Raw genomic sequence first — 16,097 nt, 5'->3', positions numbered from 1 at the left:
GTTGAAAGTTGGAAAAAAAAAATTAAATCCACCGAAATATATTATGTAAAAAAAGGGTTGTAATTGTTTAAAATGAGAAAGGGAAAATTACAAAGTTTAGTCACTAAAGTTTAGGGTATTTACAAATTAGTCCTTAAGCTTCACCTATAAATACCCTAGCTCATTTAGCTTCAAAATCATCCAAAGCATTCTAGCTTTCTTCTAATACTAGAGAGAATTTAGAGAGTTTCTTGAGAGTTGTTTTCTCCTTTTTATCAAGAGAGAATTATCATTGTTTTCTCCTTGGTCGATCGAGAGAAGTTGTAATTCATATTTTCTCATAGTGAAATTCTTCTACCGTTGCCCGTGGTTTTTACCCTATATTATTTAGGGGGTTTCCATGTAAAATTTGTGTCTTCTTTATTTTCATTTTTATTTTCTCAAATTATCAGTTGCGATTTTGCTCTATCCGATAGCCGTCTTCCGCAACAATTGGTATCTGAGCCAGATTTGAGTGTGTAATATCTGCTTATTGTCTTTTGTGGTTGCCACCAAAAGGTGGATCCTCCAACATAAGAAAATAAGAAGGTATTACCCATTCTTTGAGGTTCTATAGAACTATTCACGATAGTGAAATAGTGGGACCTATCAATAATAGAAGCTATGGCAACAAAATTTGACATTGAAAAGTTCAATGGGAGAAATTTCTCATTGTGGAAATTGAAGATGAAGGTCATCCTGAGGAAAGACGGTTGTCTAGCAGCTATCAGTGAAAGACCGGTAGATTTCACAGATGACAACAAATGGATCGAAATGGACGGGAATGTTATGGCAAACTTTCATCTAGCATTAGCAGATGAAGTATTGTCAAGCATCGAGGAGAAGAAAACAGCTAAGGAGATATGAGACCATCTCACCAAATTGTACGAGGCCACATCGTTGCACAATAAAATTTTCCTTAAGAGAAAATTGTACACTCTCCGTATGCCAGAATCTACTTCAGTGACGGAGCACTTAAACACACTGAACACGTTATTTTCTCAGCTTACATCCTTAAGATGTACAATAGGAGAACAAGAACGTGCTAAACTTCTACTTTAAAGTTTGCCTGATTCGTATGATCAACTCATCATCAACTTGACAAACAGTAATGTCACCAGTCTAGTCTTCGCTGACGTTGCAACTGCTGTTCTACAAGAAGAAAATTGGTGCAAGAACAAAGAAGACAGACAAGTAAATCTGCTACAAGCAGAAGCGTTGACAACGATGAGAGGGAGATCAACAGAACGTGGCCAAAGTAGCAGTCACAAACATGGTAGATCGAAGTCTAGAAGAAAAAAGAATTTAAAGTGCTACCACTGTGGAAAGAAGGGTCACTTGAAGAAGGATTGCTGGAGTCTAAATAAAAACTCTATTCCACAAGGCAATACCGCAAACACTTCTGATGATGGAGATGCTCTATGCTGTGAAGCGTCAACCACCGTTGAAGGCAGAAAAAGATTTGCAGATATATGGCTCATTGATTCAGGAGCAACATATCACATGACCTCAAGAAGAGAATGGTTTCATCATTATGAACCTGTCTCAGGAGGATCTGTGTATAGTTACAATGATCATGCCTTAGAGATCATTGACGTGGGAAACATCAAATTGAAGATGTATGATGGAACAATTAAAGTTGTTCGAGATGTGCGGCACGTAAAAGGCCTGAAGAAAAATTTATTATCCTACGGATTGTTGGATAATAATGCAAGCAAGATTGGAACACGGAAAAGAATCATGAAGGTGTTCCGTGGAGCGCTTGTGGTGCTGAAAGGTGAAAAGATAGCTGCAAACTTGTACATATTGATGAGAGAGACTTTGGTAGAAGCAGAAGCCTCTGTTGCCTCATGTAGTTCAGATTCGACAATGCTATGGCATCAGAAACTTGGACACGTGTCAGAACAAGGAATGAAAGTCATTGTGGAGCAAAAGCTACTTCCAGGCTTAACAAAGGTATCACTTACCTTGTGTGAGCATTGCATAACAAGTAAGCAACACCGGTTAAAATCCAACTCGTCAAATTCTAGAGGCAAAAGTGTTCTAGAATTGGTTTACTCTGATGTATGGCAAGCACCGGTTACATCCCTAGGCAGAGCAAAATACTTTGTCTCATTTATTGATGACTACTCTAGGAGTTGCTGGGTGTACCCTATTAAGAAGAAGTCGGATGTGTTTTCAACTTTCAAAAATTTCAAAGCGCGGGTGGAACTTGATTCTGGAAATAAGATCAAGTGTTTTAGAACAGATAATGGAGGAGAATACACAAGCGAAGAATTTGATGACTTTTGCAGAAAAGAAGCCATCAAAAGACAGTTCACAGTGGCGAACACTCCTCAACAAAATAGAGTGGTAGAGCAGATGAACAGAACCTTGTTAGAAAGAACAAGAGCAATGTTGAGTGATGCAGGCTTAGAAAAATCATTCTGGGTAGAAGCAGTCAATACCGCATGTTATTTGGTGAATCGAGCTTCATCAACTGCAATAGAGTTGAAGACACCAATGGAGATGTGGACTGGTAAACCAGCTGATTATTCAAACCTCCATGTATTTGGAAGTATTGTGTACGTGATGTACAACTCCCAAGAAATCTCAAAGTTAGATCCAAAATCCAGGAAATGCAAATTCATGGGGTATGCTGATGGAGTAAAGGGGTATCGCTTGTGGAATCCCACTGCTCGCAAAGTGATCATCAGCAGAGATGTTATCTTTGTAGAAGTTAAACTACAAAGAAAAGAAGACGATGATAGCACTGAAAAGTCAGAGATTACTCAGATATATGTGGAAAAAGAGTTTGAACAAGGAGATTCTTCTGAAGCAGAACCAACACGTGATGAACAAGAACCAGAGAGTTCTTAAGATCCAAAAACTCGTTAATCAGATCGTGTGAGAAGAAGTCCCAATTGGCACTCAGATTATGTTATAGAAGGTAATATTGCATACTGCCTTTTAACAGAGGACGGTGAGCCATCAACATACCAGGAGGCAATAAACAGCTTAGATGCTTCACTGTGGATGATGGCGATGCAAGAAGAAATTGAAGCCCTTCATAAAAATAATACACGGGACCTTGTGCCACTACCACAAGGAAGGAAGCCAATTAGTAACAAATGGGTCTTCAAAATCAAGCGAAATAGTGATGATCAAGTTGAGAGGTATCGTGCAAGACTGGTGATCAAAGGATATGCTCAGAAAGAAGGTATTGATTTCAATGAAATTTTTTCTCCTGTGGTTCGACTAACAACAGTTCGAGTAGTTTTGGCAATGTGTGCTACATTGAACTTACATCTAGAGCAGCTAGATGTTAAAACAGCTTTTCTTCATGGAAATCTTGAAGAAGAAATTTATATTCTCCAACCTGAAGGTTTTGAAGAAAAAGAAAAGAAGAACTTGGTTTGCAGGTTGAACAAAACTTTGTACGGTCTAAAGCAGGCACCGAGGTGTTGGTATAAGTGATTTGATTCCTTCATTATGTGCCTTGGATACAACAGACTTAATGCAGACCCTTGTGCTTATTTCAAGAGGTCTGGTGATAACGATTTTGTTATATTGTTGTTGTATGTGAATGACATGTTGGTTGTAGGACCCAACAAAGATCATATTGACGAATTGAAGGCACAACTGGCTATGGAATTTGAAATGAAGGACTTGGGATCAGCAAACAAGATTCTAGGGATGCAAATTCACCGAGACAGAAGTAATAGGAAGATTTGGCTTTCACAAAAGAATTACTTGAAGAAGATCTTGTCATGATTCAACATGCAAGATTGTAAGCCAATTTCTACCCCTCTTCATATTAACTTCAAATTATCCTCCAGTATGAGTCCTAGCAGTGAAGAAGAGAGGATGAAGATGTCTCAAGTACCGTATGCATCAGCAGTGGGAAGTTTAATGTTCGCTATGATATGCACAAGACCAGACATTGCACAAGCAGTGGGAGTGGTTAGTCGGTACATGGCGAATCCAGGAAAAGAGCATTGGAATATAGTAAAGAGGATCCTGAGATACATCAAAGGGACCTCAAATGTTGCATTATGTTACGGAGGATCAAACTTACTAATCAATGGGTATGTAGATTCTAACTATGCAGGCGATTTGGATAAAAGCAAATCTACTATAGGATATGTGTTCAAAGGTGCTGGTGGAGCTGTAAGATGGGTTTCAAAATTGCAGTTAGTTGTGGCTACATCCACAACAGAGGCAGAATATGTAGCAGCTACACAAGCCAGTAAAGAAGCAATTTGGTTGAAGATGCTATTGGAGGAGCTTGGGCACAATCAAGAGTATGTCTCTCTGTTTTGTGACAGTCAAAGCGCCTTGCATCTAGCAAGGAATCCAGTATTTCATTCAAGAACAAAACACATACGAGTACAGTACCACTTCATTCGTGAAAAGGTGGAAGAAGGGATATTAGATATGCAAAAAATACATACCAAAGAGAACATAGCAGATTTCTTGACACAGGCGATAAATGCTGATAAGTTTACTTGGTGTCGATCCTCTTGTGGCCTGTCAGAAACGTAAAGGTACAAGGTAGTAAGAATGATGTGAATATATGATTGTTCTAATCAAATCTTCAAGTGGGAGATTGTTGAAAATTCAATGCATCTTTCGGTGCAAGTTGAAAGTTGGAAAAAAAATTAAATCCACCGAAATATGCTAAGTCAAAAAAGGGGTTGTAATTGTTGAAAATGAGAAAGGGAAAATTACAAAGTTTAGTCACTAAAGTTTAGGGTATTTACAAATTAGTCCTTAAGCTTCACCTATAAATACCCTAGCTCATTTAGCTTCAAAATCATCCAAAGCATTCTAGCTTTTTTCCAATACTAGAGAGAATTTAGAGAGTTTCTTGAGAGTTGTTTTTTCCTTTTTATCAAGAGAGAATTATCATTGTTTTCTCCTTGATCGATCGAGAAAAGTTGTAATTCATATTTTCTCATAGTGAAATTCTTCTATCATTGCCCGTGGTTTTTACCCTATATTATTTAGGGATTTTCCACGTAAAATTTGTGTCTTTTTTATTTTTATTTTCTCAAATTATCAATTACGATTTTACTCTATCCAATAACCGTTTTCCGCAACAAAGGCGCCACACTTTTAGGTCCAGAAGATGAGCTCGAAGGCGCCTTGTACGTGGTATTCTACATGCACTTGGACGTGTGCTTCATATGCGTGGGAAAGCAAACACGTGCTGGCATGGTAGCACGTAAAGCAGAAATATATTGGGTGGTAATCTGTGGGCCCGTACTAATATTTATGCCTTGTGGGCCCGTTGACTGAGGCGACCTGATATTAGCCTTCAAAAAAGGCTTACGAGCGGGATCAACTTGATCCTCCTGCATCATAGGAATGGAGATCTCTTTCCCTTTATTGGAACTATTAATGCCCGAATTTGAAGTTTCCTTAGAAAGAAAAGGTCCCACATCGGTGCCGTCCTTCACTCCCTTATTTTTGGTCGCCTTTCCAAGTTCATTCGAATCTTTAATTAAAGCTGCAAAACGGGATCCTTGATTGTTAGTTTCCTTATTCGAGTTTTTCTTACCGTTACTATTGCTAGCCGGAGTCCGTCGGCTCCGCCTTTCCACGACCATCCAAGGGCCATAGGGGCTGTTTTCAGGTTGACTACACCCTCTCTGTACGTTAACTTTAGAGCTGATTGCACGCACCGAGCTACCCTCCTCATGGCTGGCAGTGGTGTTCTCTGTCGAGTGCTCCTTCACAATCTCTTAATCCGCCGATTTTGTTTTTGAGAAAGGGCTGTTCTCTTTTGAGAGACCAAACCCCCCACAAGAGAAGCAAATACATGGAAGATTTTCATACTCCGCCACTTGAAGTTTATTTCCTACCAATATTCGAGATATAAGTGGTTTCTTGAGGTCGATAAACACTGCCACTCTCGCAACCCGCCTTCTGCTGCTCGTTTCTTTGCATAAATCCACTTTGGTGACCCTGCCAATAAGATTACCGATACAAGTTAGAATCTTCCTTTTAAACATATATTCCGGCAGACCTGGGAAACGTGATTCGTCTTATTTTGATTATTATATTGTTAACTTTAATTATTTGTTGACTTGATATATTAGTAAAAATATTTATATTTTAAATTTACTTAATCATTTTAGATATAATACTAATTTGATATTAAATTTCACATAAAATATTAAATTAATCTCTAAAGTTTATATAAATTATCAATTTGATCCCTAAATCTAATCAAAGTTCACCTTGTTGGCTGCCACTCATCATTCTGGCTGGTCACCTTCGATTTTCATCACAATCACCGTCAGCTGTCATCGTCGATGATCGTCTGACCCAAAGTCTTCAATTAATCTATTTTTGACCTCCAACGAATCAAATGTCTATTTCACCAAATATAAAAGACTAAAAATACAAAAAAATCAAAAATCAAACTAATATCTCTTGTAACCATGTTAATTTAACATTCTGTAATATAATAATTATTTTCATAATAAATTAATTTAATAATAGATGTTTGTGAATCTGATCTAGAAAATCCTTACAACATCTACAACATTAAACCCAATGAGAAGGTAAGTTTTGACTTTCATTTCATCTGTTATAAGATGGAAAAACAATATCCAAAATCTATGATTTCCGTAAGAATCAATAAATAAAATATTTTCATTATTTAGATTTATTGAGACAAGCCATCTCTCATATCCCCACAATAAATTACACAAATTTGGCAATATTTGGATATGTTTACAATCACATGATTTCCCCATTTTAACAGAACAAACCTAGATGTTCCCAATATTAAGAACTCGAAATTTGAATGAAGGGAAGAAGATCTCCTCTGTTATCAGTTCTTTATAGATATTGAAAATATTATTTTGGAAAATGTGATCAACTGCCTCCGTAGCATAGTGGTAGTGCGTTCGCTTCGTAAGCGAAAGGTCGCGAGTTCGATCCTCGCCCGGGGCTTTAAATTGCTTTCACTCGCACAATTTGGAAATATAACACTTGCATGTTGGGTCCTGTCCCCATCTAAAACAACATTATTTTTGGGTCAATTAAATCCAATGCTCGCTTTCCTCGGTTTTTGGCTCATTAGGGCAAACCATTTTTTTAATTATCCTAATATGCCATATAGAAATTTATTTTGGAACTAAACATTTGTTACAGTGTTCAACTAACTCATCACGTCAAAGTGATGAGTTTGTCTAAATAATTTTTTATTGAAACTCGTTACGTCGAGATGACGAGTTTTAATAAAATATAATTTTCAATAAAATTTTATCATATTATAGTAAAAAGTTTAAACAAAAAAATATTTTTATTAGAACTCATTACGTTGACGCGACGAGTTCCAAATCACTATAACAAATGCTATAGACCCCTAAATAAATTGATTTGTGTCGTATTGGGCTAAATAATTAGTCCGCCTATAATATTGAGCTAAAATTGTCTGCTTTCATCTGCACCCATGTACTAGTTGGATATCCATCCCACTCAAGCTTGATTATTAGTATGCTTTTTTGAAGTAGTTATTTAATAATAAAAAATCAAATTTCATAATATAATAAAAATTTTATATTTTTATACAAGCAACTAATTTTTATTCAAAATAGGAAATATCTCAAATTACAATAAAGATTTACAATCACAATCGTAAATTAAGCACATAATTAAGAATTTTTCTATAATCATTGAAACAAAACTAGCAACTTAAGATCACATAAGGACCATATAAGGAAAGATTAAAAATCTAACTAAGAAACTCGAGCAAAGATATATATAAAAACAGATCTGATTGCATCGGGAAACGAATCATAAAAGAGGATCAAACTATTGAAAGACCACCGACAAATCATAAATCAGACTCGAGCGACATGAAAAGCTATCCACGAGTTGGATATCCAAATCCAGTTTGAGAGTCCAAAGTAGAGAATATCAACAAGATATCAAATAAGCATCATCAATTAATATATAAGCAAATGTCATCATGTAAGGTAGAATTCATTGATATAATATACAATTTTTAAATTTTGCATCTGTAGAATTATTGATTAAGTGAAAATAAATGGCTCAAACTAATAATAAAAACTGAGATGTGTCGCAGTGGTCTTTTGGCTTATCCCCGGGTTTGCGTTCCGACTTGGAATCGTTATGGAGTCTCCACCGATCGCTTTTGAATTAGGTATATCATACACATACTTACCAATTACTGGATCTGCATTTTACCAGAGATGTGTCGGATTCTGGAGTCGTTTACGATCAAAGAAGGATGAGTACATTCGAATCGCCCTTTCGATACCAATCAATTACCAGGTTATCTTAATTGCGAAAATTATAAATCTAAATAAATTAAGTTCAATATGAATTAGTTACCTTCGATTATTCGAAAACTTAGTGGATTCCTTTAAAAGAAAAATCGATGTTAAGATAAAAAAAGGTGAAGTGAATAAATATAAAAAAAATAAAAATAATAACACTGCAAAACAAAAAAACAGATTAGGGCACCAATTTAAAATACAAATTAAAAAAAGAAAGGGATTAAATTGAAACGAAATGAAAATTTAAGAGTGAAATTACAAGTTGCGACTGAATTGAATTACACATCAAAACTGTAGGCGGCGCGGAAATAATTTAAAATTTAGTAATTGCATCAAGGTCCCTTGTATATAAAACCCCAAAACCCAAAATTTCACTCATTTCTCACATTTATCCCAAATCCCTCACCCAAAACACTCTCAACTATATCTTCTTCTCCGGCTACGACTTCCTCACCGAAAACCTACTGTTTGACGGCAGACCAACCTTCATCGAACCTCTCAAGCTCGCGCTCTCTCTTATTTTTTTCAAAACACATTGGACTCTTTGTTAATTAAGAGTTAATTGACAATGGGGAGTTTTTAATCTAATTTAAAGTTAGAAAACGACGGAAATTGATGAAATATAAAATATGATAAAAAAATATAACATTTTCGATTGAACGTAAAATGTTTCGAAGAAGGTAACATGTTAGGTTGTCAAACGAAATTGTCATAGAGAATGTAACATTTTAGCTTCAACCGAAAATATTAAGAAGAATGTAATATTTTAAGTTGTGTCCAACTTAAAATGTTATACTAACTTTTATCATATTTTCAGTTACACTAATTTCCATAATTTTTTAGCCTTAAATGGTTAGAATAGCTCAGTTGGCTAGAGCATGTGGCTGTTAGCCTCAAAGTCGAAGGTTCAAGCCCTTGTATTTTTAAAGTTTTTGGAATTTTCTTTTCCTTTTAACTTGTCGTCCATTCCATATGCTCCAAATAGAAGAGTTTTATAGGTCCCCAACTCCACAGAAATAAATGTCCTTGTAAACTGGTCGCGTGTCATTTCATTTTTATTCATCAACCATTGCTTTTAGATGATCTGTTGAAATTAAAATAGCAACTCATCCTATAGGGTCATCATCAACTAGGTGGCATATGATCTATAATATGGATGGATAGAGGAGAATAATCGGGTAGATCTTCCTTCAAAAGTTTTAATTTTTCACATAATTTATATATTTATACTTTTTTTTATTAATAATTTGTTTTTATTATTTCTTAAATTCACATTTCTCAAAATTTTATAAATTAAACTATAATATAAAAATGAGTAAAATATATAAATAATCTTCAATTATAGACAAGGCGGATGCATATGACTTCATAGGAGGCCATATTATTTTAATATATAAATATAGTTTAACATATTAAAAAAGAAGAAAAATAATTTTTTACATACTCATTATATTGAAAAAAATATATTAAAAATTTTAGACACCCATTTTTATATTTCTGGATCTGTCATTTATTATAGGGCGTTGGTTTGTTGAGTCATTGACTATTAAAAATTAGAAAATGATCTCCTCTTTACAAGGTTTGATTATTAAATTTATAAAACGATCATTCGATTATACATATATTACAAACTCGTTATTCTTTGTTAAAAAAATCGACAATCATTTAAGTTGAATATTAAACTTACTAGGATATGATAAAGTCAAATTTTAATAATGTCTATTGACAATGTCGTTTCTTTCAAGCGGTACAATATTTTAAGCTAGTCAACATAATATAAACGAATAATCGATTCACAAAATACATCCCAAACAATATTAATATCAAATTCTATCATATCTCAATCAATAAATTAAAACTTAATTTAGATGAAATTCAACTCTTGAACAAAGAAAGATAAATTTAAAATATATAAAGAATTAATTAAATATTTTATAATTTTAATAATTAAAAAACTCCACAAAATAACATGTTATAATTAATAGATCATTTTATAATTCAGCTGCTGCATGTGGTGACATTCGTGTGTATAATATTTACATTTTCTATAAAAAGACGAAAAAGACCAGGTGCATGTGCCGACATTCGTACGTATAACAATTACAACGACATTATTCCACCGCATCAAATGTCTGCACTGCACCCTGATTGGACAAACCCAGAAAACTCATCAGGTACATCTAATTTCACGATTTTACTATTTTGCTCTTCAACCATGTAAAACCCATGGGGCGAACCTTGGTAGTCCGACCCCGTAATGAAAACCCGCCCTCCAAGTGTTATCCCACATGCTCCGACCCGGACAACCGGGTTCACCTCCGCCCAATTTAGTAATTTCCCATTTTTCCCGATCCCGACACACGATCTCGGGCACCGACCCGGTTCCCAAACCCCTTCGATCCGCCTCCATTCACCGGACTTTATCCCGTACACGTCGGCGCTCCCATCGAATTGGCCTTGGCTCTCCGTTCTATATCCACTCACCACCCAGAACTCGTCTTCTCCGATCATCACCACGCCTTCACACTCGTCTCGCTCTTGACTCAACTCCCCCAACCGAGTCCACTCGTCCTTCCTCAAGTCATAGACCCACGCGCTTCTTGAGGCGTTCTTGTTCTCGTCATGCCCGCCCGCGACATACACCCGACCCGAACATGCTCCGATTGCAAAGAAGGATCTTTTGGATGGCATGTCCTTCCCTTGTTTCCACTGCCGAGTCATGAAATCGTAGATAAAAACGTCAGTAACGGGATCGTAACTCACCGAGTCCCACCCGCCCATCACTACAAGCTTCCCCTCACAGCTTGCTAATTGACAGAACAGAGGCAACCCGTTTGGGTACTTGGGAACCGAAGCAAGTCTATCCCAACTCTGACTCACCGAGTCAAACACAGCAATTCCATATCTCGGAGATACACCCGATTTCTTAGGTCCATCCACGATTCCACCGTTAAAGGATAGGACCAAGAAGGCGACTTTTTGGATGTACCCTAGTCTTTTTCGGTGGTAATAAAAATCTGGGCTTTGGAGCAAATCCCGCCATCGATGACAAACTCGAGACGCGAGCCTATGAACAGTGTAAGCTAACCGAGATAAGCACTCAAGACCGAGTTCATCAGGTAAACCCGGAAGAAACTCGGTTGAAAACTCAAAATTTTCCATTTGCTTAAATGTTTCCAGAAGGTTTTAATTTTTCAGAAACACATTGGAAACAAAGCCATCAGCCATCACTTATTTATAACACAGTTTTTTTTTTTTGGATAAAAAATTACAACACACGGTTGGATAAACGGAGGAGGCACTGGACTTTGGACGAGTGACACGTGTACGCTTCAATGTATTTGATGCAGCACCTGCAGATATTTTAACTAGGCTTGCTGCAGAGCGGATATGTGCAGATTAAGGGATCACACGTGGCCGTTATCTCTGGCTATTATTAGCCGGTTCCATCTGATCGTGCGGTTCTCGTTTGATCAGGTAATCGATCAATCGGAACCTGTTGATGATGAGACGGTGCAACATAACATAAATTATTTATATGAACATATAATAATTATTTATTAATCGAATTTGAATTATTTATATAAAAATATGTGTGAATTTTTAAACAAAATTTATTTTTATTTTCAATTTATATATTATAGTAATTAATTATGACTATAATCTTAAAACTATATTGAATTTTCTCTCGAAAACGTATTTTTTGCTTTTCATTCTCCTCTGTGACGAAAAAGGTTAATTGAGAACGAAAGAATAAGGTGGTGTTTGTTTTTACTGTGTAAGGTATGTAAAACTCTTATGTCTGCGTCGCGCAGACCACGCGCAGACATTGGGCTTCGCAGACCGTTTGTTTTTTAGAAGACAGAAGCCTTCTAACGTCTGCGCGTGGTCTGCGCGGCGCAGACGTGGTCTTTGTCTTCAGACGTTTCTAACCTCTTCAAAGAGGTTTTATTTAATTTATATTATATTTTATTTTAATTTTAATATTAATTTTTTAAATAAATTAAATATTAATATTTTAATATTATATTATAGATATTAATTTTAATATTAATTTTTTAAAAATTAAATATTAATTTTTAATATTATATTATAGATATTTAATTTTATATCATAAATATTTTATATATTATTAAAATTTTATATTATTTTAATTATTTGATTTAAGTTTAAATATAATATTTTTTAGATTTGTTATTTTTAAATTATATTTAAACTTTTTATACAAAATGTAAGTATTTAAACCACATTGCTTAATAAAAATGATTTCATTGTTTGATAATTAAGATTTTAAAATATAAAAAATTATAATTATGTTTTTAAAATTTTAAAATATAATCACAATTAAATAAAAAATAATCAAAATAATTTGATAAATTAAAAAATATTTTCTAAAAATATCATATAATTATAAAAAAAATTATGAATATATATTTAAAAAAATTAAAAGTATTACAAAATTACATATTTAAAAAAATCATATAATTTAATGATCATTTATAAATTTTATTCTATAAAACTTATAAAACTAATAATACATGTGATTATGTGCGACGTATAATAGAATTAATAAGGTAGTGTTTGTTTTTTAAAAAAAATTATTATTGTAGTTGTATAAATTATTTAAATTTTAGTATTGTAAAACTAAAATTATTTAAATATCAGTATTACAAAACTCTTTTAAGTTTAAAAAATCAGTTTATTTATATTTCAGTTTATTTTAGCAGTTTGTAGACGTTAAAAAACAAACAGTCTTTTTCTTGCAGACTGCAGATTTTTGGTCCACCTCTTCTGCTACAGATGCCTGCAGATGTGGTCCGCAGACTGCAGACATTTTACCTCTTCAAAAACAAACACCACCTAAGATGCCGACCATATGTAAAACCTTTCTAAAAACCAGCAAGCGGGTGGCAAAGACACGACAAATTTTGCCAGACTATGTTTATATTTAATATTATATGGATCACATATTCAAATAATTATAATATATCAATTATAAAATATAAAAATAATTTAAAAAAAATTAAGATATTTATCTCATATTTTAATTATAAAATTGAAATTTTGATTTTCAATCGTAAAAATAAATTATACTTAACAGTTAATAGTTTGTCTCAATATAAAAACATCTGAATTAATCATTATTGTTAACAATAAATATTTGATTTAAAAATAATAATTTATTACAAGCATAGTAACAATTAAAATGATGTAATGCACCACCAACAGTTAGTTTTAGTGCTAAACAGTTTGATATCGCTTAAGTAAAATATTGAGTTCAAATTTTTGTGTATAGAAGACTCATCCACTAAAATTAGAAGTACAATACGGATTGATCCGAATTAGTTTAAAAAAACTTTTTTGATTAGGGAGTGAAAAAATAATTTAACGCATTAAAGATAACATTATAAAACTGTCATTAATTATTAATCTACTTGAAGTTCAAAGATTATATTACAATTGTCATTAAACTGTTTGTTGATGAGTTTTACAATTCATGTTCAACTGCATTTTCTTTTCTTTTGCCCTTTCCTTTTCCTTGCCAAAATCAATCAATTTTACAGTGCGGAGAGGTGGCTCCTTTGCCCATATAGGTGAAAATTTATTTTAACATATAAGTCATTCACCATATTATTTCTTGAACTATGGTTTTTTTTATTGATATGAAAACATCGTATATTTTTTAGGTCTCCTCCATTTTCCTGAAGACGTCATACAGTCGTTGTAACGCTCTAGACCTAGCCTAGAAATTATGCCCAAATCTAGGCGGTCACAACGTTAAAATACATATAACAATATAATATGAAATTTATCCATAATAAGGATTCATACGATAAACAAATATATACATATATCAGAAAACAGTATAAAACATTTATGGAACAAAATACCGATAATACATATATATCAAGACAGGAGCAAAACACATGTCACCAAAATATAACATAAAAGTATATAGAAATATACAATAGTACAAAAGTAGAAGAAGTCGGTCCTCCTGATACCAAGTCTGCTATTATTTGAAAATGTTAAAATTTACGGAATGAGCTAAAAAACTCAGTGTGCTACTTACGATGTATAAAAAAATACATATAAAATATTTCAGCAAAATCGGTTTATCAAACATGTTTTAAAAACATGAACATTACCCCCATCCGATCACCAGAATGTGTAGGTTCCCCAGAACCATACACCCACCTGTATACCCAATAAGGACTTTCCCTGTACACAAAGCATAAAAGTCTGCAGTAAGGACTTACCCTGAGCACAAAGCCAAGGAGCCTACAGTAAGGACTTACCCTGCGCACAAAGCCAAGGAGCTTGCAGTAAGGATTTACCCTGAGCACAAAGCTGAGGAGCCTGCAGTAAGGACTTACCCTGAACACAAAGCCGAGGAGCCTGCGGAAAGCGGTAAGGTCTTACAAGTCATAGACTAGGCCTGAGATACTTCCTCCAATAATACCCCCAATGACAAAAATAACATGTATGTAGTCGAATGAAAACGATAGTTTAATCCATTAAAACATGAAAATATTCCATTTTTCATAAATCAGATACGAAAATATGGTAATCCAGAGATCATATAAGAAATATAAAAATAAATCAGATATCAGATAAACCATGTTCAGAAAATTAGGTATTGTGTCGTAAAAATATTTAGTATTATCAGAATTCTCAAACAGTTCAGACAAATAATTGAAAATAGTAATGTAAAACCAACATGAAATACACCTGTATCGGTATGAGTAGTCTGATAGGGAAGTCTACTACTGAGTTTGTCGATCACGATCAACGGCAGCGCTAGATCCTACAAATCAGAAAATCCATATCAGAATCCTAATATGAATAATATTAACCTTTATTTAAATAATTTATGAAAACCTACAGGTAACTCTCGTACAACGCGGATCGAGTATATCTGACGAACTGAAAACACCGGATCTAACTGACCCTCGGTAAGGTGAAACACGAGTACATTCATAAAAATATCTTCTTGGATCCATTCCATAACCAAATCTCAAATAAATAAGCAAAATGCTAAATAAAACTAAGCATATTCAGGTTAACGAGCTTGATTCGGGCCTTTTAGGTCAGAATTTGATAAAAAAAGACTTCGTAATCGGACTCAGGATGTCAAAAAACAAAAAATATGACTTTTCAAAAAATTTAACTTTTTGGGTCAAAGTCAGCGATCAACACTCGGTTAACGGTCAATGGTCGATCAATGATCAACAATTCATGTTGGACCGGGTCGGGTCGGATCGACCCATTTCTAAGCATTCCACCAGGCAGTCGACTTTCCCAATGTCACGCCCCAATTTAAGGGGTAAATTTTAGAAATTATAAAGTATTGAATTTAAGTGGTATTTTGGAAGAAATTGAAGATTAAAGTGTAAAATCGCAAAATTAACAGATCATTTTATGATGTGCAGAAAATTCAGGGACCCAGTCCTGAATTTATCTATTTTTATTATGTGTAGAAAAATAAACCCCCTTCCCCGTGTAATATGGTTTTCCCAGATTGTTTTTCTCCCAATTTTCTCTCCCCGTCAACCACTTTTGTAACTTCGTTTTCTCCATCGTCCGACCACCGTTCGTCGATTCGAAACCACCAATGGACTCACCATTGAGCGGAGAACAAAACCCAATCTTTATCCCGTCGTGAATCGGCGTCGTTCACCCTAAATCTCAACCGAAAGCTATGTCAATTTCAACTCAATCGCCTTTGGTTTTCCGTCGATTCATGTTGATCCGACCATCCATTTTCGACACCTCTCGCAC

The 16,097-nt window shown here is 34.3% G+C and overlaps 1 protein-coding gene and 1 non-coding gene across 2 annotated transcripts; one reads left to right on the top strand and one right to left on the bottom strand.

The window, feature by feature from the left end:
- Positions 1 to 6,891: 6,891 nt before the first annotated feature.
- On the top strand, positions 6,892 to 6,963 carry TRNAT-CGU. Its single transcript has one exon. It is a non-coding gene; the product is annotated as a tRNA-Thr (tRNA).
- A 3,380-nt stretch (positions 6,964 to 10,343) lies between these two features.
- On the bottom strand, positions 10,344 to 11,528 carry LOC120124804 (F-box/kelch-repeat protein At1g15670-like). The gene has a single exon (XM_039143378.1). It carries the CDS (start codon positions 11,475 to 11,477, stop codon positions 10,440 to 10,442), a length of 1,038 nt encoding a protein of 345 aa, XP_038999309.1. The 5' UTR covers positions 11,478 to 11,528; the 3' UTR covers positions 10,344 to 10,439.
- Positions 11,529 to 16,097: the final 4,569 nt, after the last annotated feature.

This window comes from Hibiscus syriacus, unplaced genomic scaffold (genome assembly GCF_006381635.1).
Source record: "Hibiscus syriacus cultivar Baekdansim isolate YM2019G1 unplaced genomic scaffold, ASM638163v2 tig00110429_pilon, whole genome shotgun sequence".
NCBI lineage: Eukaryota > Viridiplantae > Streptophyta > Magnoliopsida > Malvales > Malvaceae > Hibiscus > Hibiscus syriacus.
This window is presented reverse-complemented; position numbering and strand designations above follow the sequence as displayed.

What these genes read in the sequence shown, in the direction of transcription:
- LOC120124804 (XM_039143378.1), bottom strand. Translation starts at nt 11,477, where the DNA reads ATGGAAAATTTTGAGTTTTCAACCGAGTTTCTTCCGGGTTTACCTGAT.